Genomic DNA, 22,030 nt, shown 5'->3' on the forward strand with positions numbered 1-22,030 from the left:
AGTTCTTCATTTTATTTAAATTAGATTTGTTAAGAAAGTTAAACTATGGAAGGGGAAGAGCCATAGGGCTTTGCAAAGTAATGAATGGGATGAAGACAACAAAACCTACAAACCCGCTGGGTGCCTTGGCTTCTCCGCATATGTATTTTAAAATATTGGTAAAATAACCTCAAAAACAACTCGTTACTGACAAAGAGGAGTTAGTTGCAGATACTGTCATTTTTATGAGCCTTGAGGCAGGTAATGGGTCATCATTAAATCCGACTGCTGTTCTTGCGATTTATTGTGTCGGTAAAAGTAATGAAGCCTTGATTGATCGGAAAGACATTAAAGGCAACAAACGAAAAATCTCTACTAAGAAAATTTTATATGACAACGTTGTAGGTTGCATGGGGAGTGCTGGTGGGGGACAAGAGTGCACTCACTCAATCTGTTGCTGCAAATTAGGGGTAATTGATGAAGTCACCTTTAACAGAATCATAATTCAGCCAACCCTTTGTAAAATTATGCTGAAAAATTAGAAAGAGGTTAGAAATTCAACTCCACATAATCACATTTATCCACAGAGCAGGTAATTTACAATATAATGTAATAGTGAAACTTTTGTCCTTAATGTTCATTGTGAAAGTGTTCAATTACTATCATTAAAATTTAAAATTACATTTTAAAAATCTCCTGATCCAAAAAACTACAGCAATTTGAAATGAAAAGTAGAATTGATTGAAGGCTTGAGTGGACACTACAAAGTAAGAAGGCTTTGCATAACTTTGCCCTGTTTAGTTACACTTACAATGTGTTGCTATCATTTTTGTATTATGATGTTCACGCTTTATCATAAAATCCCTACAGTGCAGAAGAGGCCATTTGGCCCATTGAGTCTGCACAACCCTCCAAAGAGCAACCCACCCACAATGACAATGAGGAGCATTTATTTTCCACACCAACTTGAAATTCTCTGGAATAAACTGCCTGAAGGGATGTGGAAACAGATCCAACAACAACTTGCAAAAAAAAAATTGGATAAATACTTGAAAGGGGGAGAAAAAGCTACAGGGCTTTGGAAAACTGGCAGAGGAGTGGGGTTAATTGGATAGTTTTATCAGTGCAGTTTCTTATTATCACAGAGTGCCTGTCCAATTGAACACACTGCTTATTTTCAGAGTAGCTACATTGAATATCCAACAGGTCGTTTTTTTGTGTGTGTGGTGCAATCTTTCTAGATTAGGCAGATGTGATTATTGGTAGTCACTTCATATACTTTTATCCACCTACCTAGTCCAATATCTCACTTGACACTTTTCACAGATGACAAGACTTCTTCAAATCATTGTGAAACTGCGCAAGATCAAAAGATTAATTTTGTTCATTGAATAAGTGAGCCATTAGAGAGTATTATGTTTAGAAGTCTTACCTGTGCATGTATCTGAGTTAGATGTTTCACTATCACAGAATAGTCATGACATCAGCTAATGTTAAGGCTGACTCCTCTATAATCTAGACTAAGCATCAGCTCTATTCAGTCCCACAATTTCAAATTTATACAACCAAGTTTTATAGTAAACTGTCCTACTCAGTAGAATGTGTTGTCAGTCCTAGATACTGCCTCAGAAATTTGCTATATCTCTTTTGATTGGTCTGTCTGTTCAAATTGCTCCAGTTCCTAACCGATTTTCTGACTCCCATGAAGCCTCCATATCTTTTCTGGAAGCTTCTGTTGCCCTCTGCAACTTCTCTGATCTGATGTTTCTTCTCTGTATCTCGATGACTGTTGTCCATCTCAAATGTGGTTTCAGCCCCATCATCATAGACATGCTTCCCACTGTCATTGGGCCACATGGTCTTCATGGTTTGAAGAAATCCCCAAGTGTTGGCAGAGTTGACTCGACTATTGCTTTCAGTATTACCAAAAGACAGGCTTCTGGTTTGAGATCTGCTCACACCCATGGATGATGCGGAGGTAATTTTTCTGCAGTCTTCCCAAACAACAGAGGATATATCTTTCCCTTTGCACTGTAGAATGCAGACCTAAAACAAGACAAGTTACTCAGTGATGGAATGTACTTCGGATTTCTTTTAATTAATAATTTGTTTATATCAATCTCCAAATTTTTGTATTCTTACATAGGAATGGGGTGTAGACCATACAGTTCTTAGTCTATTACATTATTAAATTATGATTTGGAGATGCCAGTGTTGGACTGGGGTGTACAAGGTTACAAATCACATAACATCAGGTTATAGTCCAACTGGTTTAATTAGAAGCATTAGCTTTTGGAGTGCTGCTCCTTCATCAGGTGGTTGTGCCACAACCACCTGATGAAGGAATGGTGCTCCGAACGCTAGTGTTTCCAATTAAACTTGTTGGACTATAACCTGATGTTGTGTGATTTGTAACATATTAAATTAGATCATGACTTTATTCTGAATTCATGCTTTTTCTTTATTCCCCCTCAAAAAAAAATCCACAATAATCTAACAACCAGACTGAAACTGCAGCATTAACTCAGGAGGTCTGGCAGTATTTGTGGAGAGACAGAGTTACTATTTCAAATCCAATATGACTTCTTTAGAACAAGCAACCTAGCTAATAACCTAGCAGTATTAGTCTTGAAAGGTCTAATTAATCCTTTGGGAAAGACTTCCAGATTTGCAAAGTTGTTTGAAGAAATACTTTCTAATATCATTTCTGAACAGTTTAGCCCGACATTAGAATGGTTTCCTCGCTCTGGATTCCCCAATTAGAGGGAAACCCAGAATCAAACAAACCCCTCAACAATCAAATCTGAAGGATTTCTGAATCATATTTTAGTCCTCTAAATTCAGCAGGATTCCAGTGAATATGAAACCCAAGGAGCATCATTCTGAACGGTTCTTCAGGTGAGAGTTGCAAGTTAGCCAAGAAAGAGCAAAAAAGAGAGCTAAGGAGAGCCAGGAGGGGACGTGAGAGGTCATTGGCAGATAGGATCAAGGAAAACCCAAAGGCTTTCTATAAGTATATCAGGAATAAAAAAAGAGTAAGGCTAAACAAGCACAATAGTGGGAAATTGTGCGTGGAGTCAGAGGAGATAGGGGAAGCGTTAGATTAATATTTTTCGTCAGTATTCACACTAGAAAAAGACAATATGGTCGAGGAGAATATTGAGATACAGGCTCCTAGACTAGATGGGATTGAGGTGCATAAGAAGGAGGTGTTAGCAATTCTGGAAAAAAAAGTGTAAAAATAGATAAGTATTCTGGGCTGGATAGGATTTATCCTGGGATTCTCTGGGAACCATGGAGGAGATTGCCGAGCCTTTGGCTTTGATCTTTCTGTGGTCATCATTTTCTACAGGAATAGTACCAGAAGACTGGAGGATAGCAAACATTGTTCCCTTTTTCAAGATGGGGAGTAGAGACAACGTGGAAATTATAGACCTGTGAGCCTTACTTTGGTTGTAGGTAAAATATTGGAAAGGATACAAGAAATAGCATTTCTAATCATCTAGAAAGGAATAAGTTGATCAGGGATAGTCAACACGGTTTCATGATGGGTAGGTTGTGCCTCACAAACCTTAGAGTTCTATGAGAAGGTCACCTAACCAGTGGATGAGGGTAAAGCGGTTGATGTGGTTTATATGGATTCAGTAAAGCATTTGATAATATTCCCCATGGTAGGCTATTGCACAAAATATGGAGGAATGGATGGAGGGTGATGACACTAAAGGTCAGGAGAGATGTGGATGAAGGATGTTGTAGGTTACAAAGAGACATGGATAAGCTGCAGAGCTGGGCTGAGAGGTGGCAAATGGAGTTAAATGTGCAAAAATGTGAGGTGATTCACTTTGGAAGGAGTACCAAGAATGCAGCAAACAGGGCCAACGGTACGATTCTTGGTAGTGGAGAGGAGTAGAGTGGCGTCAGTGTCCAGATACATAGATCCTTGAAAGTTGCCACCCAGGTTGATAAGGCTGTTAAGACATACGGTTTATTAGCTTTTATTGGTATAGGGATCGAGTTTGTAACCATGAGATCATGCTGCAGCTGCACAAAAAACTCTGGTGCGGCCACATTTGGAGTATTGCATACAATTCTGGTCACCGCATTATAGGAAGGATGTGGAAGCTTTGGAAAGGGTTCAGAGGAGATTTACACGAATGTTGCCTGGTATGAATGGAAGGTCTTTTGGAGAAAAGGCTGAGGGACTTGAGGCTGTTTTCGTTAGACAGAAGGTTGAGAGGTGACTTAGCTGAGACACAAGATAATCAGAGGGCTAGACAGGGTGGACAGTGAGAGCCTTTTCCCTCAGATGGAGATAGCTAGCATGAGGGGACATATCTTTAAATTGAGGGGTAATAGATATAGGACAGATGTCAGAGGTAGTTACTTTACTCAAAGTAGTAGGTGCGTGGAATGCACTGCCTGCAGTAGTAGTCGACTCGCCAACTTTAAGGGCATTTAAATGATCATTGGATAGGCATATGGATGAGAATGGAATGGGCTTCAGTTTAATTCCACAGGTTGGTGCAACAGCGAGGGCCGAAGGGCCTGTGCTGCACTATAATGTTCTAGGAGGACAATCAAAGGTCGTACAGACCACTCATAGTTCTGATGTTTGCTGTGAAGTTGGAGCTCATTATTGAGCAATTCCTGATCTAACTCTGCGGAGCCGAGTGCTACACTTTTCACCTTGAACCTGAAATTCTGCACTTCCACTTTTCTGCCAATGGATGGTGGTAGTGTACTTTGTACAGCCCATTACTTTTTTCCTTTTGCTGATGAACTCCACAGAGGGCACTGAGCTTTGGCGGGCAATAAACTTTCTCTCTCAGTCATGAGTCATTATGTATTTTCTCTTCACACCTCCATGGTCTGTATCAACCACAAAGACGACAATTTCCTTTCACCTAATCTCAGTAACTTTACAATTCCTCACACAATGGATTGCAGATCAGATAGTATCTTGAGAGACAGCCAGGCACAAAGCCCAGTACTATTGATGAAAATTGGCATGCAAAACAGACACAAAGACTCACGAGTGCATTGAAGTGTTGGCGCTGATAGAAGAATTTGTGACAGGTGAGGCACTCAGCCACACAGTCTCCCTGCGAACATGGAACCAAATAAAACAGCAGTACTAGAGATAGGAGAAAGGTCTTCATATTGATTCAAATAGGATGGGCTGAAAAAGAAATAGGTATGTTAAACATTCAGCTGAAACATCAGTTTCATTTAGTTTTTCTTCAGACATACTAATAACTGAATTGTGAGGTCTCTTGTGGCGAAATGGTAGATTCCCTACTTCTGGGATAGAAGGCCTGGGTTCAAGTCCTACCTGCTCTGGGAATTAGGTAATAACATCTATGAACAAATTGATTCGAAAATATCAATAATAAATTCAAATGTGATCTTGCGACAGTGGTAATGTCCCTATCTCTGGGCCAGAAGACCTGAATTCAAGTTCAACCTGCTCTGAAGGTATGTCATTATCATGTCTGAACAGGTTGATTAAAAATATCTATCACTGAAACACAGATATTGAATAAAGAAAACATTAAACTGTCTATAACTAATAATATAAAAAGTATTGGAGAAACTAAACATGTCTGGAAGCATCCATGAAAAGGAAAAACAGAATTAATATTTTGAGTCCAATAATGATACTTCTTCAGAACTCTCAATTATAGACATAGGACAAATAAAACACTGAGCCTTCTAAAACTAATAGATACGTAATTAAAACATTGAGCTTTCAATAGGTGACCAATACAGAACAGTCCATGTCATTTCCCATTTTTTCTGATCTAAATGTCATAACCATTCTTTTCTCCTTATGCTGGTCTAATTTTCTTTGAAATGCAAAAATATATTTCAAACACTCCTTGTGTCAAAGTTCTACATTTTAGCACTGTTTGGGTGAAGACAATTTTTCTGAACTCCTTATCGATTTCTTGGTAACAATCCTACATTGCTACCTCTAATCCTGCTCTTCTCCACCCTCTCAAAACTTTTCATTAATATTAAAGACATTTAATAGATCATCCCTCAGAATCTTTTTCAAGGAGAAAAGCAACCCATATTGTCATTTCTTTTCTGATTTGTATACCCACTTATACATTTCTAGTATCATTCTCGTAAATCTTCTCTGCACACTCTGCAAGGCCTTTATATGCTTTTTACAATATGATAACCAGAACTGCACACAGTATTCTGAATCACACTTTCACGACAATAGAGAGCCTCTCCAACACAGTGAAAATGTCAGAGTAGCTGAAACATTAGTCCCGAACCCAAACATGACACTTGTGCATTTCATGCATACTCATTTTATGAAGGCAACTGGCCATTTAAATTACCAACTGCCCATAGAGAATTGGGATTTCGTTAGGCTTGGAAATTGAAACCTAAAAAGTGTGCAGATTAAATCTGGTGAGAGCAGATCTGAACTTTGTGGATTTATTTGGATAGCCAGTGTCCCTTGGAATCTGAGATACCTTTGAAACAGGAGTAGTTTAAAGTAATCATAATTGTGCATAACAAGTACATAAATGCACTACAGTTACATTCATTAAAACTGCCAGGGCACCACTCAAAATGAACTGCCAAAACCTTTTTGAAACACCTGTCAAGAGGGTCAAAGAATCTTTAGAGTACAGAAAGAGACCATTTGATCCATCATATCGGCACTGACCCTCCGAAGAGCTCCTCCCCACTCTCTCTGTAATCTGCCATTTACCATGGCTAATCCATCTAGCTTACACATCCTTGGACGCTAAGGGGAATTTAGCATGGCCAATCCACCTAACCTGCACATCTTTAGACTGTGAGAGGAAAACTCAGTAGCTAGTGGAAATCCACACAGACACCGAGAACATGCGACCTCCACACAGGTATTCATTCAAGGCTGGAATCATACCTAGGTCCCTGGCACTGTGAGGTGGCACTGATAACCAATATGCTGCACCTCAGACCTGTCAGAAGAGTGGTAGTAGGGTAATGGGCTGGCATTAAGTTGACAAAGCTGCTATGAAGGGCTATGGGGTGGGCAGAGATTAGGTTCACATGGAGTGCATGAGGGACTATGGGGCTGAGCATAGAGTGACATGAAGGGATGAGAAGTGTCTCTATAGGGTGTGAGCATTGGAAGATTTTCATTTTATTCTTTTATTTTATGAAACATTGGTTGCACCACACCTTCCACACAGTCTACCTCAGTGGCAGCCTCTACTGTCATCTGGGTTACCTGTCTGTCTCCCAAGTTTAGCTTAACTTCCCTACTTTTGAAATCCCATCCCTTCAAAAATAAGGACATGTGCTTGTTTTGCTTTTTTTTAAAAAATGGCCTTGCTAATCGGTGGCTCAGCTTTTAAATAATTGATGGGTTTGTACTTCAAAATCCCTTTATTCCTCTATCCCAATTGGATTTGCTCCTTCCAAATAATTAGTGACCTCTCCTTCTTCCTGATAAAATGTACTGCTATTCATTTTATGTGTTGAACTTTATTTGCATATTATTTGCCCTTTCCGCAAGTCTATTAATGTCTTGCTATAATTTGTTGCGGTCTCCTGCAGCATGGCGTAATAAAATATTGAACTTTCTGTAACTAATAGACATTGAATGAATTAAGTTTCCAAGAACTGGCAGACATAGAAATACATACTGAGTCTTCAAGAACTGAAAGATATGGAACAATTAAAACATCCAGTCGTAACACACAAATCACTGAATTTCCTGTAACGGAATCACTGAATTAGAACAAATAATATATTGATCTCTCTACAATTTTAAAAAAAAGTGTGATCAAATAAATAAAGTTAAAAATCACAACACCAGGTTATAGTCCAACAGGTTTAATTGGAAGCACACTAGCTTTCGGAGCGACGCTCCTTCATCAGGTGATAGTGGAGGGCTCAATCGTAACAGAATTTATAGCAAAAATTTAGTGTGATGTAACTGTAATTATACATTGAAAAATTGATTGTCTGTTAAGCTTTTCATGTGTTAGAATACAGTGATAGCTTCACTTTTTTCATGTGTAAATCACAAAACCTCTTTTTTAAAAAAGGTTGCATTCTCGGGTTAGCTGTTAACAATGGTGATAGTTAAACAATATGTTGAAGGTGTTGACCCTCTGTGTTCTCTGTCTATGCTGTGATGTTTAGATTGATTCTAATCTAAAAAGTAAGATAACAGTTCTACATAAATTCATGCAGTTTTTGACCTTGGGTTCATGTCACATTACAGGTGACCACAATTGCACTATATATACACACACACACACACACACAACACACACATACTCTTACACACAGGCACTCCTATACGCACAGACACACACACACACTCACACATGCACCCCCTCACAGACTTAAGACATTCTGCACTCACTACACACACACACACACTTTCTCACACTCACAACCACCAACCCAGACAGACACACACACACAGACTGACAAAGACCCACATGCACACACATATTTTGTGGGGTGAATTTGTACTTGCAGAGTTACATTGTACTTTGCTCAAAAACTGCATGCATTCATGTAGAACTCCGTTATCTCACTTTTTAGATTAGAATCAATCTAAGCATCATGGCATAGACAGAGAACACAGGGGGTCAACACCTTCAACTTATTGTCTAGCTATCACCATTGTTAACAGCTAACCCGAGAATGCAACTTTTTTTAAAAGAGGTTTTGTGATTTACACATGAAAGAAGTGAAACTATCACTGTATTCTAACAGATGAAAGGCTTAACACACAATCAATTTTTCGATGTATAATTTCAGTTACATCATGCTATAAATTTTTGCTATAAATTCTGTGTTACGATCGAGCCCTCCACTAGCACCTGATGAAGGAGCATCGCTCCGAAAGCTAGTGTGCTTCCAATTAAACCTGTTGGACTAAAACCTGGTGTTGTGTGATTTTTAAACTTTGTACACCCCAGTCCAACACCGGCATCTCCAAATCGTCAAAGAAATAAAACATTGTGCATTTTATATCTGAAATACAGACATAGAACAAATAAAACACTCTTTTCTATGTGTATTTTTACGTAGTCAGGATCACCAAGTTAGAGAGGTGGACAAATAGGTGAAGAGGTTACGTGGGAAAGAAAAAAATCTATTTTGTGACTCTGGGGCAGGTAGAACTGACTTAGAAAAAGTAAATTGGTCTGTCATAAGTACTTTTAAATAGTAAATATTTGGAGAATTTAGGTGGAAAAAGATTAATAAAATCAAAACTAAAAGGAAGAAAATGACAGTCAGAAATTAAAGGAAATCCAGAAGTTGTTTTAAAAAAAATCAAGGCAGGTAAAAGAAATAAGGAATTTATGAGCAAAATATGAGAGTCGAAGGACTGGTTATGATGTATAGGGCAGACAAACTTTCTATGTATAAACACAGAAAATAAGGGACAAATTGAGGTGCACATGCAAACTTGAAGCATATGACAGAATGGCCCTTACTGAGGCATGAGTTATAAGATGGTCAGTACTGGGAACTAAATGTTCGAGGTTATATTATCTAGAAAATTAGGGAAAGCGTCAGATGAGGAGGAGCAACCTTAGAGATTAGAAATGAAATTGGCTCAGTGATAAGAGTTTATAGTGAGAGGGGGAAAAAAAAAACAGATTTCAAGTGTACAATTAAGTAGAAAGAGATTTAAGATTGTAGTGAGACCTATGGAAGCTTCTCCCAGCAGAACCAGTGATATGGTAGTGGAACACGTGGGATTTGAAACTGGCCCCCTGGTTCAGAGAGGTAGGGATATTTCCATTATGCCACACAAGATCCCTTCATTCTTTAGGGGATTTTCCTAGGCCCAGCTATCTTCAGCTACTTCAATGACCTTCCCTCCACACCTCTATCATAAGGTCAGAAAGGGGCTGTTCACTGATGATTGCACAATGTTCAGCACCATTCATGAATCCTCAGATAGTGAAGCAGCCCATGTTCAAATAATTTGTCCAACCTGCACAATATCTAGGCTTGGGCTGACAAGTGATAACATTCACAACTGCTGGCAAATATCATCTCCACTATTGACATCCAATTGCATTACCAATGCTGAAATTTCCCATTGTTAGCAGCCTGGGAAGCTGGACTAGCCATATAAATACAGTGGCTACAAAAGCAGGTCAAAACGTAGGAATCTGGCAGTGAGTAACCCACCTCCAAACTCCCTGAAGCCTGTCCACCATCTGCAAGTCACAAGTGATGGAATATTATCCATTTGTGTGGATACATTGGATGAGCTCCAACAATACAGAAGCAGCCTGACACTATCCAGGACAAAATAGGTCACTTTATTAACATCATACCCACAAACATCCACTCCCTCCATTCCTGATGCATATTTGCAGCAGTATGTACCATCAACGAAATGCATTTCAGAAGATTTTGAAGTCTCCTTGGCCAGCACCTTCCTAAACTACATTTACCACAATCTAGAGTTACAAGGATAGCAGCTACTAATGAACATCACCACCTGAAAATTCTCCTCCAACTCACTCATCACCCTGACTCAGAAACATATCACAGTTTCTTCACTGGGTCAAAATCTTAGAACTCCTTCCCAAAAGACCAGGTGGCCTGCAACTTTCAAGACAGCTCATCACTATCTTCTCAAAAGTCAAAAATCACAACACCAGGTTATGGTCCAACAGGTTCAATTGGAAGCACACTAGCTTTCGGAGCGACGCTCCACCAGGTCGCTCTGAAAGTTAGTGTGCTTCCAATTAAACCTGTTGGACTATAACCTAGTGTTGTGTGATTTTTAAACTTTGTACACTCCAGTCCAACACCAGCATCTCCAAATCATTCTCAAAGGTCATTAGGGATGGGAAACTAATGCAGGCTCTGTCAGTAGAGTCCATATGCAATGAATGAAGAAGGAAAACTGGACACACTGGTTCATGGGTAAAACAATTGAAGGTCAGTGAATCATGTTGAAAAAAAAATCATTTAATGTGTAGGATCAGTTAAAATAGCAAAATTTGATAGTAAGAATTACATAAAGGAAATATGAAAAGCAGCTTGTAATGAATATTGAAATGGCACTGTACTTTTGGTAAGAAAGCATTTATCTTAATTGGGATGATGGATCCTTTAAAAACTAGGATCCAATTTCAGATTTTAAAAAATTTCCAATTATCCTGTGACCAGGTTTCCTGAGAGATGAACAATAGAAAACAATTGTTAAAAATTGGTGTGAGATGGTTCCCTAGGTGGGTTTTCTCTAGAGCAAGTTGGAGAGAAGAAAATATTGCAGCATACTTTTGCTAAAATAGAGGGGTATTGGCTTAAAAAAAAAGTTACAACGTTTATTAACCAAAGGATTCTAACAGAGTTGCATTTCTGGTACACGTACACTGAGGGGAGAAGAGACAAGAGAGACAGAGACAGAAGTTTACATACAAAACTTAAAAATTATCAGAACCAGAAGGTTTCTGACCAGAGGTGTAGACTTAAGCTCCAGAGGTACCTGTGTTGAACAGGGTGTTTCCAACCTTGGGATGTTGAAGGAGATTTGATGAGGCAATCTGTTGTAACATAGAACATAGAACATAGAAGGATACAGCGCAGTACAGACCCTTCGGCCCTCGATGTTGCGCCGACCAAATCCTACCTAACCTATACTAGCCCAATAACTTCCAAATGCCTATCCAATGCCCGCTTAAATGACCATAAAGAAGGAGAGTTCACCACTGATACGGGCAGGGCATTCCATGAACTCACAACCCGCTGTGTGAAGAATCTACCCCTAACATCTGTCCTATACCTACCACCCCTTAATTTAAAGCTATGGCCCCTAGTAACACCTGACTCCATTAGCGGTAAAAGGTTCTTAGTATCTACCCTATCTAAACCCCTAATCATCTTATACACTTCTATCAGATCTCCCCTAAACCTTCTCTTCTCCAATGAGAACAGCCCCAAGTGCCTCAGCCTTTCCTCTTAAGATTTTCCTACCATTCCAGGCAACATCCTGGTAAACCTCCTCTGCACTCGTTCTAAAGCTTCCACATCCTTCCTATAGTATGGCGACCAAAACTGCACACAATACTCCAGATGAGGCCTCACCAGAGTCTTATACAACTGCAACATGACCTCAGGACTCCGGAACTCAATTCCTCTGCCAATAAAGCCCAGTACACCATATGCCTTCCTCACAGCACTATTTACCTGGGTGGCAACTTTCAGAGATCTGTGTACATGGACACCAAGATCCCTCTGCTCATCCACACTACCAAGTAGCCTACCATTAGCCCAGTAATCCATCATCTTGTTATTCCTACCAAAGTGAACGACTTCGCACTTAGCTACATTGAATTCCATTTGCCACATTTCCGCCCAGCTCTGCAACTTATCTATATCCCACTGTAACCTACCACTTCCTTCCTCACTATCCACAACTCCACCGACTTTTGTGTCATCCGCAAACTTGCTTACCCAGCTTTCAAGTCCTTCCTCTAGATCATTTATAAAGATAACAAAAAGCAATGGTCCCAAAACAGATCCTTGTGGTACACCGCTAGTAACTGCGCTCCAAGATGAACATAATCCATCAACTACTACCCTCTGTCTCCTTCCAGCCAGCCAATTCCTAATCCAAACCTCTAATGTATCCTCAATGCCATACCTCCGTAGTTTTAGCATTAGCCTACCATGGGGAACCTTATCGAACGCCTTACTAAAATCCATATACACAACATCTACTGCTTTACCCTCGTCCACTTCATTAGTCACCTTCTCAAAGAACTCAATAAGGTTTGTGAGGCACGACCTGCCCTTCACAAAACCATGCTGGCTATCCCTGATCACGTTATTCCTACCCAGATGTTCATAAATCTTATCCCTTACCATTCTCTCTAAGACTTTGCCCACCACTGAAGTCAGACTCACTGGCCTATAGTTACTAGGGCTATCCCTACTCCCTTTCTTGAACAATGGGACCACATTCGCTATCCTCCAGTCCTCTGGTACTATTCCCGTTGACAATGACGACATAAAAATCCAGGCCAATGGCTCTGCTATCTCCTCCCTAGCTTCCCATAGGATCCTGGGGTAAATGCCATCAGGCCCAGGAGACTTATCTATATTCATCCTTTCCAATATTCCCAAAACCTCTTCCCTGCATATTTCCAGGGCATCCATTCTAATTATTTGTGATTCCATATTCACATCAGCAACAGTGTCCTGTTCCTGAGTGAATACTGATGAAAAGTACTGATTTAATGTCTCTCCAATCTCCTCCGCCTCCACACACAACTTCCCACTACTATCCTTGACTGGACCGATACCTACCCTAGTCATCCTTTTATTCTTGACATACCTATAGAAAGCCTTTGGGTTTTCCCTAATCCTACCAGCTAAAGACTTTTCATGTCCCCTTCTCGCTTCTCTTAGCTCCCTCTTTAGCTCCTTCCTGGCTACCTTATAACTCCCAATCGCCCCTACTGAACCTTCACGCCTCATCTTTACATATGCCGCCTTCTTCCCTTTCACAAGGGACTCCAATTCCTTACTAAACCACGGCTGCCTCACAAGGCCCTTTACACCATGCCTGACTGGTACATACCTATCGAGGACACGCAGTAGCTGCTCCTTGAACAATCCCCACATCTCATTAGTGTTCTTCTCTTGAAGCCTATTTTTCCAATCCACACATCCTAAGTCATGCCTCACTGCATCATAATTTCCCTGCCCCCAGCTATAACTCTTGCCCTGCGGCGCACGATTATCCCTCTCCATCACTAAAGTAAAAGTCACCGAGTTGTGGTCACTGTCCCCGAAGTGCTCACCTACCTCCAAGTCTAACACCTGGCCTGGTTCATTACCTAGAACCAAATCCAATATAGCCTCCCCTCTTGTTGGCCTGTCGACATATTGTGTCAGGAAACCCTCCTGCACACATTGTACAAACACCGACCCATCTAATGAACTCGAGCTATAGCTCTCCCAGTCAATATCTGGGAAGTTAAAGTCCCCCATAACAACCACCCTGCTACCTTCACTCTTTTCCTGAATCATCCTCGCAATATTATCCTCTACTTCTCTAGGACTATTAGGAGGCCTGTAGAAAACACCTAACAGGGTGACCTCACCTTTCCTATTTCTAACCTCAGCCCAAACTACCTCAGATGGCAAGTCCTCTTCCATCGTCCATTCCACTGCTGTGATACTATCTTTGACAAGTAATGCCACGCCTCCCCCTTTTTTACCCCCATGTCTGATCCTACTAAAACATTTGAACCCTGGAACGTGCAACAGCCATTCTTGTCCCTGTTCTACCCACGTCTCTGTAATGGCCACAACATCGAAGTCCCAGGTACCAACCCACGCTGCAAGTTCACCTACCTTATTCCTTATACTTCTGGCATTGAAGTATACACTTCAATCCACCCTTCTGGTTACAGGCACCCTCCTTAGAGATCACTGCATTATTCCTAACCTCCCTACACTCAAGGTCCTGTACCCTAAAGCTACAGTCCTGGTTCCCATGCCCCCACGGAGTTAGTTTAAACCCTCCCAAAGAGCACTAGCAAACCTCCCCCCAAGGATACTGGTGCCCCTCAGGTTCAGGTGTAGCCCATCCTTTTTATAGAGGTCCCACCTTCCCCAGAAAGGACCCCAGTTGTCCAGAAACCGGAATCCCTCCCTCCTGCACCATCCCTGTAGCCACGCATTTAACTGCTCTCTCTCCCTATTCCTCGACTCTCTATCACGTGGCACGGGTAACAAACCAGAGACTACAACTCTGTTTGTTCTAACTCTGAGCTTCCAACCTAGCTCCCTGAAAGCCTGTCTGACATCCTCACCCTTCTTCCTACCTATATCATTGGTGCCAACGTGGACCACGATCTGGGGCTGCTCCCCCTCCCCCTTAAGGACCCGGAAAACACGATCAGCGACATCACGTACCCTTGCACCTGGGAGGCAACATACCAAACGTGAGTCCCTGTCGCCCCCACAAAACCGTCTGTCTGTACCCCTCACTATCGAGTCCCCAAGAACTATTGCTCTACCTTTTTCCACCCTACCCTTCTGAGCAACGGGGCCAGGCTCCGTGCCAGAGGCCTGAACCTCGTTGCTTGCCCCTGGTAAGTCATCCCCCCCACAAGTATCCAAAACGGTATACTTGTTCTTGAGGGTATACTTGTAAGTAAATGGAAGGCTCAAAAAACCTCAACAAATATACAAATCATTGACAGTACCCAGACCAAACTGTTTATCTTCCAGGTTTTAGTAAGGTTAATTTAAAGATTTCAGGGTATAAATCTGATGAAGGTAGAAGGACAGTGGATTTAAAATTAGATTTAGAATTTAAGTACAATAATTGTCATAGAATCACAGTCATACAGCATGGAAACAGACCCTTCAGTCCAACTCATCCACGCTGACCATGTTCCCAAACTAAACTAGTCTCACCTATCTGCACTTTGCCCATATCCCTCCAAACCTTTTCTATGCATGTATTACCCAAATGTCTTGTAAGTGTTGTAACTGTACCTGCATCCACCACTTCCTTTGGGAGTTCATTCTACACACTAACCACTCTGTAAAACTATTGCCCCTCATGTCCTTTACAAATCTTTCTCCTCTCATCTTAAAAATATGTCCCCTATTTTTGAACTCCCACACCTGGGGGACAATACCTTTGATTTTCACCTTAATCATGTCCATCATGATTTTTAAAAAAAAGGTCCAACACTTCCAGCAACTTCCTACACTCCAGTGAAAAATGTCCCAGCGTATTTTTATAATTCAAACTCTCCATTCCCAGCAACATCCTGATAAATCTTTGCTGAACCCTCTCCAATTTAATAATATCCTTCCTACAACAAGGTGACCCAGAACTGCACACAGTACTCCAGAAGAAGCCTCACTAACGACCTGTAGAATCCCACCATAATGTCCCAACTCCTATATTCAAAGGCCTGAGTAATGAAGGCAATGCGCTAAATGCCTTCCTAACCATTTTATTTACTTATGATGCAAATTTCAAATAATTATGTACCTGAAACCCTAGGTCTCTGTTCTACAACACTACACAGAGTCCTACCATTAATTGTACAAGTCAATCCCTTATTTGTATTACTTAAATGCAATACCTCACGTTTATCCAAATTAAACTCCATCTGTCACTCTTCAGTCCATTGACGCAAGTGATCAAGATTTCTTTGCAATCTTAACTTTCTGCACTGTCCACCCCACCAATTTTGGTGTCACCCACAAACTTACTAACCATGTCTCCTATATTCTCATCCAAAATCATTTATAAATGACAAAGAAAAGTGGACCTAGTACCTTTGGAACACAGGCCTCCCATCCAGTAAACAATCCTCCACCACCACTCTAACATAAAGCCAATTTTGTATCCAATTTGCAAGCTCACTCTGAATTCCATGTGATTTAACTTTACAAATTAGTCTACCATGGAAAATCTTGTCAAAGGCTTTACTAAGGCCCAACTAAAGAAGGTCTATTGCTCTGCCTTCAATCTTCTTCCTCAAACAACTCAAATCAAGTTTGAGAGACAATTTCCCCTTGCGCAAAACCATTTTGACTATCCCTAATCATTCCTTGCCTGTCCAAATACATATAGATCCTATCTTTCAGAAATAACTTCAACAATGTACCCATCACCAGTGTCTACAGTTCCCAGGCCTTTCTTAAATAATGGTACAATATTAGCCACCTTCCAGTCATCCAACACATCACTCATGGTTATAGATGATACAAATATTTCTGCTAGGGACCCTGTAATCTCCCCTCTAACTTCCACAACATCCTGAGATATGCTTGATCAGGTCCTGGGGTTCTCTAAGACTCCCAGCACTTGATCTTCCATAATGTGAATTGTTTTCAAAACATCAATATTTATTTCTGACTTCTCTAGCCTCCAATTCTTTCTCCACAGTAAAAACTGACACTAAATATCCATTTAATATCTCTCCCATATTGTGAGGTTCAACACAAAAGATGATCTCATTAATCTTTAAAGGAGCCCTATTCTTTCTCTGTCAAGTTGCTCTTTTATTCTTATTATACTTGTAGAATCTCTTTGGATTATCCTTAATCTAATCTGTCAAGGCTCTCATATGCCTGCTTTGCCTTCCTGATTTCCTTCATGAAAATGCTCCAACACTCTTTATACTCAGAGATTCATTTTATCCCAGTTATCTATATCGAATATATGTTTTTTTAAATTCTTGATGCAATATTTTATTGTGTTCATTGTATTTTTATTATGTTTAAAAGTAACACTATTTAAGATGGAATGTAGGTATTAAGATGATTTTTGTGTGGTGATATCCTTTTGATTAAAAAATAATTAACTATGTGACTGTTCGGAGCTTCTGTTTCTAAAAGATAAAAGTTTTAAAACATTTGTGGTCTTGAGATCATAACATTAAAATTAAAGCAAAATACTTTTAAATTGACACTAGGAAAAGAGCATGATTCTGAGCAATGTGGTCTCTGACAACTGATAATGGGAATATTTGGATTGAAAGTGAAGAAATGGCAGACATGCTGAAGAATTACCTTGTCTCAATATTTTCAGTAAAAGGAAGAGGCTAACATGCCTGGCAAAATTAACATAAACAAAAAAGCTTTAAGGAATAAAATAACGGCAGTAAAGGACCGGATAGTTTCTATTAGAAAGTTCTAAAGAAAATAGGTGAAAAACTGCAGATACTTACCTTTCAAAGTTCTCCTGATTTGGGAATTGTTCCTTTCAATTAGAAATTGTAATGTTATTCCACTATTTAAAATAGACTACAGAGGGAAACTTAGGAACTACAATCAGCCTAACATCTGTTGTCTGGAAATTGCTAGAGTTTATGAAGAAAAGAAAGACTGACACTTTAAAAAGTTTTCAGCTGATCAGGAAAGTTGGCATGGATTTGTAAAATCCATGTAAATGCTGATGGATTTGATTGAATTTTTCGAAGAAGGTCCTAAATTAATGAATGGGAAAAGCATTTTATGAATTTAATTTATATAAAATTTAAGATGACATTTAATCACTCCATTATGAGAGACTGGTGGCATAAGTTGAATCTTATGGAGTTGAGAGCAAATTATTGACCTGGTTAAGAAATTGGCTGAGGGACAGGAGAGAGTGGAGGGGGAATAAAGAAATGGGCAATTATACTACTTGTAGGATGCAACTTGTGATGTCTTAAGGATGTGTGTTGGGCCCTTCAACTATAGTATCAATTAACGAATATGATGATAGGATGGAAAGCCACATATCTGTTTATCGATAACAAAAAGATAGAATGCACTGTAAGTGATGAAGATGACAATATAAAATTATATGGGAAAACTGTGACTGATTTAAGTAAATGCGAGATCATCCTCTTTATACCCAAAAAATGTTAGAACAGGCACACTCTGAAGTGAAAAGTGACAAACAGAAGAGGTCCAAAGCAACCATGGGGAGGGGCGGGGGACGGAAAACGCACCTCCTTTGGGGGTCCTCTCAGCTCACTGTTGTCATGTAGGGAAAAATGTCACATCTATGTTGTGCTCAGCATGATTCCTCCAACAGCAATGATATAGATCAATGAGCAGATAATCAATTTTAGTTAAGTTGGTTGAGAGATAAATGTTGGTAGGAAGTATTCATCTGCTGCTTTACCAATAGTATCATGGATCTTTTGTATATAGGTGAACAAAGAGAGAAGGCCCTGGTTCAATGTCTCATCTGAAAAAATGGCATGGAATTAGCTATTAGAATGCTGTACTGTAATCATTATGCTTTTTGGAACATCAAATGTAAACAAATATGGAAATTTATCCAGAAGAAATTGAGTTGCATTAAAACATTTGTACTTTTAACCAATAAGTTCTAGATTTGGACCCAGTTCTCAAAACTCTGTCCCACAGGGGTGCGTGGACAGTTATTTTATACATTAAATCCAACAGTCATAGAATCATAGCATTCAATCTATTTATTTCCCCAATGATCTTTGTTATTCAACTAGCTGCAAATCCATTTCATCTTTTGGAGATTACGTTAGAACTGATGCCAAATTCCCTGCTTTGTTGTAAATATCACAAAGATCGAGAGTGTACAGGAACATTATTACCCCAAACACTGCCAGTGTTGCGTTACAAAGAGGCTATCATTATAAACTGGCTGCCATATCTTAATGGGAAATATCCTTCAGGACTGTCTTCTGTCCTAAAAGGACATTTCCAAAAAGGTTGTTGGTAGAAAGCCAGTTCAACAGAGCAGGAGTTCATTTTCACCAGCCATAGACTTTCAGATTGTTAATAGTCGATATTTAGTGGGTTTTTGCTTAAATGATTGTTATGAATAATCTTGTCCTTCAGGCCCACTATGTATCCAGCGTATAATCTGTTTCCATGTGGCACAAGATTTAATTGTGAAAACATATTTGGTTATAGCTTCCACCGCTCCTCCCAACCCTCAGCATCCCTGACCAATTACAGGTAACAAATTTAGTAGATAGAAAAAACATATGAATAAGAGAAACCCATTCTGTTCTTGAAATTGTTCCACTATTCACATAGATCACTGGTTATTATCTCAATTTTGCTCTTACCAAATAAAATTCTGCCTTGAAAATTCCAGTTGACCCAGCTCACAACATTGATGTTATCTTACCAGACCTCCACAATAGAAAACAGAAAATGATAAAATTAACTTGCATTTGCTCCACATCTCTTATTGCCCTAGGCTAGCATAAGCCTATCCAGCTTTAACCTTGAAAACTCCAACCAATTCCCAGCCTTTTTAGTGGGGATTGGGGGGGGGGGCGGTGAAAAAGTTTAATATTTCTATTATTTTCTGTGTGGTAAAATGCTTCAGAATTTCAGTCCAGAAAGGCCAGACTCAAACAAAATTGTGATTCCTTCTAGATTCCCAACCTGTGGAAATGCTGTCTGTGCTCTATTTATCATCATTTAAAGTACAAACCAAGAAATGCAGCCATATTCAAAATTGACACATTGTCACCAGTAACATCCACTGACTCATTCTATTGTTAACTGTAATTCCTGCCTAAACAAAATATCACTAGCTCAACAACATTGCATTTAGTGTAGCATTGCAAAGAACTTAAAATACTATTCAGTTGAAATGACAATTAAATGAATGAGGGTAAGAACACGGGAGAATTCTAAATCTGAAGTTTTTGATTGTGCCTTCTAGTACTCTGTCCTTGATCTCTTTTCAACAACATCTGCATCTTCCAAATGGGTGTTTCAAATAGAAGCCTTGTCAGGGTGAGTTGACGTATGTGAAACTGCACACGGCAAGGTGTGACCTCGTGGTAAAACCAAATAGTTCTCAACCCGAATTTTCTACCAAGTCCTGTATCTCTTTTATTCACCGTCTCTCATCTCTTTATCCAATTTTGAATCTTTGTCTATTTTTCGCAATTCTGCTGTCTTTCTGCCTCCCTCTCCCGCGGTCTCTCTAAGTCCACTGCTGTTACCTACATCTGACAACTCCCTGGGAGGGACACTGACCCTCAGGTGAGAGCAATCCTGAACACAGCAGCCTGCTCTATGGGGGGGGGGGTCATGAGAGGGAACTGCACCTTGGCGTGTCCGCACAGTCAGATGGAGACAACCCGGTCAACATACACACACACACAGAGGGGACAAATCCCATCTGAACAACTTCCTTCAGCACAGACTCCTGATCAAAGCTGGACTCAGTACCAGATTGTACAACCACTGAGCCACACCTGCTTGTGCCTTTTCTGTTATCTCTTTAAAAATGTTAATTCTGCTGTTCCCCTCCAATTAAATTGGGAACTCTGTGGCTCCCCAGTTCCAGTGCCTCCTTCCCCCGCCTTGCCTTCGTTAAGGGAGTCCTCCCTAACCCTCCCGGGTCACAGGGCGTGAAGGGGAGGCAGGGGCAAACTGAGCCGGGACCTGCGACTCCATCACCTCCCTCTCAGCGACTCTACAAGGAGTGAGGGAGACAGGGACCTGCGGAAGGAGGGAAATGCTCTCTGTTCAACGTTGCTGGGGTTGGGGGGAAGCATGGAAACAGATAGATTACTCGGATTAAACAAATAGGAGTTCTGTGGATAGGAAGCCCGGTGAGGGGTCCACTAAAGAGAGGAGGGAGTTTCGATAAGAGAGAAAATCGGTTAAGATAAATAAATGGGCGAGAGATGGTCGAAAGGATGGAGGCAGTGAGAGAGTAGGAGGAAAAACGGCTTGCTCAGACTCTCACTCAAACAGCAGTAAAGTTTAAACCGAGCACCTGATCTTTACCGGGATGACAGGGGAAACTTGAGCTGAAATCTTACCTGAGAGTGTTCGCCAGTGACTGGATAACTGTTGTTGCAAGCTCTCTGTCTGTCTCCTCAATCCCGAAGCCGCTGGTGCGGTTTCACACTGCCCTTGTATTTAACTCCCCTCTTCTGATATACCCTGAGTGGACAGACAAACCAGACAGTCAGCAGGCGAGAGCACACCCCTTCCAGGAAGAGATGCATTTCTATAAGCAGCTTCCTGGAACCCCTCACATTGGCTCAATGACTGACACATCCTCACTCCCTGAGTCACACAGGCACCGTCTCCCGACATTTACCTGTTGCTAATCCCCAAATGACCCTGACTGTCAGTCAGTAAAAATCGCTCAACAGCCTCTAACCCCAACAGTCATTTCGTCAGAATCACTGAACCCTCTACCAGTCCACAACTGTGATCGCTAATAATTCCCAACAGTCACTTTGTCACTATCCCTTCACCCAAAGTCATTTAGTTAACTATCAACAATTACTCACTGACCCCAATAATCACTCAGTTACTGACCCAGACAATGACTGAGCCATGAAACCTGACAGTCATTTGGTCAGGGAAACTGATAGTCACTCAGTCAATAACCTGTCACTCCATTACACACCCCAGACAGTGACTCCGTTACTAACCTATCACTCTATCATACACCCCAGTCAATAATACATCAAATTTCCAAATGACTATCTGCGATCTTTGGGAATATAGTAAAAGAAACAGATCATTTTACCCTTACGCATGTTCTCAT

At 40.5% G+C, this 22,030-nt stretch overlaps 1 protein-coding gene across 1 annotated transcript; it reads right to left on the reverse strand.

The window, feature by feature from the left end:
- Nucleotides 1-767: 767 nt before the first annotated feature.
- On the reverse strand, nucleotides 768-21,361 carry pnocb (prepronociceptin b). Its single transcript, XM_060821560.1, has 3 exons — nucleotides 21,291-21,361; nucleotides 5,013-5,158; nucleotides 768-2,025 (listed from the first exon to the last, which is right to left on the reverse strand). Exons 2-3 carry the CDS (start codon nucleotides 5,136-5,138, stop codon nucleotides 1,567-1,569), a joined length of 585 nt encoding a protein of 194 aa, XP_060677543.1. The 5' UTR covers nucleotides 5,139-5,158; nucleotides 21,291-21,361; the 3' UTR covers nucleotides 768-1,566.
- Nucleotides 21,362-22,030: the final 669 nt, after the last annotated feature.

This window comes from Hemiscyllium ocellatum, chromosome 3 (genome assembly GCF_020745735.1).
Source record: "Hemiscyllium ocellatum isolate sHemOce1 chromosome 3, sHemOce1.pat.X.cur, whole genome shotgun sequence".
In the NCBI taxonomy this organism is placed as follows: domain Eukaryota; kingdom Metazoa; phylum Chordata; class Chondrichthyes; order Orectolobiformes; family Hemiscylliidae; genus Hemiscyllium; species Hemiscyllium ocellatum.

Coding starts and splice junctions, on each gene's coding strand:
- pnocb (XM_060821560.1), bottom strand. CDS start 5,138: ATGAAGACCTTTCTCCTATCTCTAGTACTGCTGTTTTATTTGGTTCCA. Junction 2,026..5,012: donor GCCAACACTTCAATGCACTC/GTGAGTCTTTGT, acceptor GTCTTGTTTTAG/GTCTGCATTCTACAGTGCAA.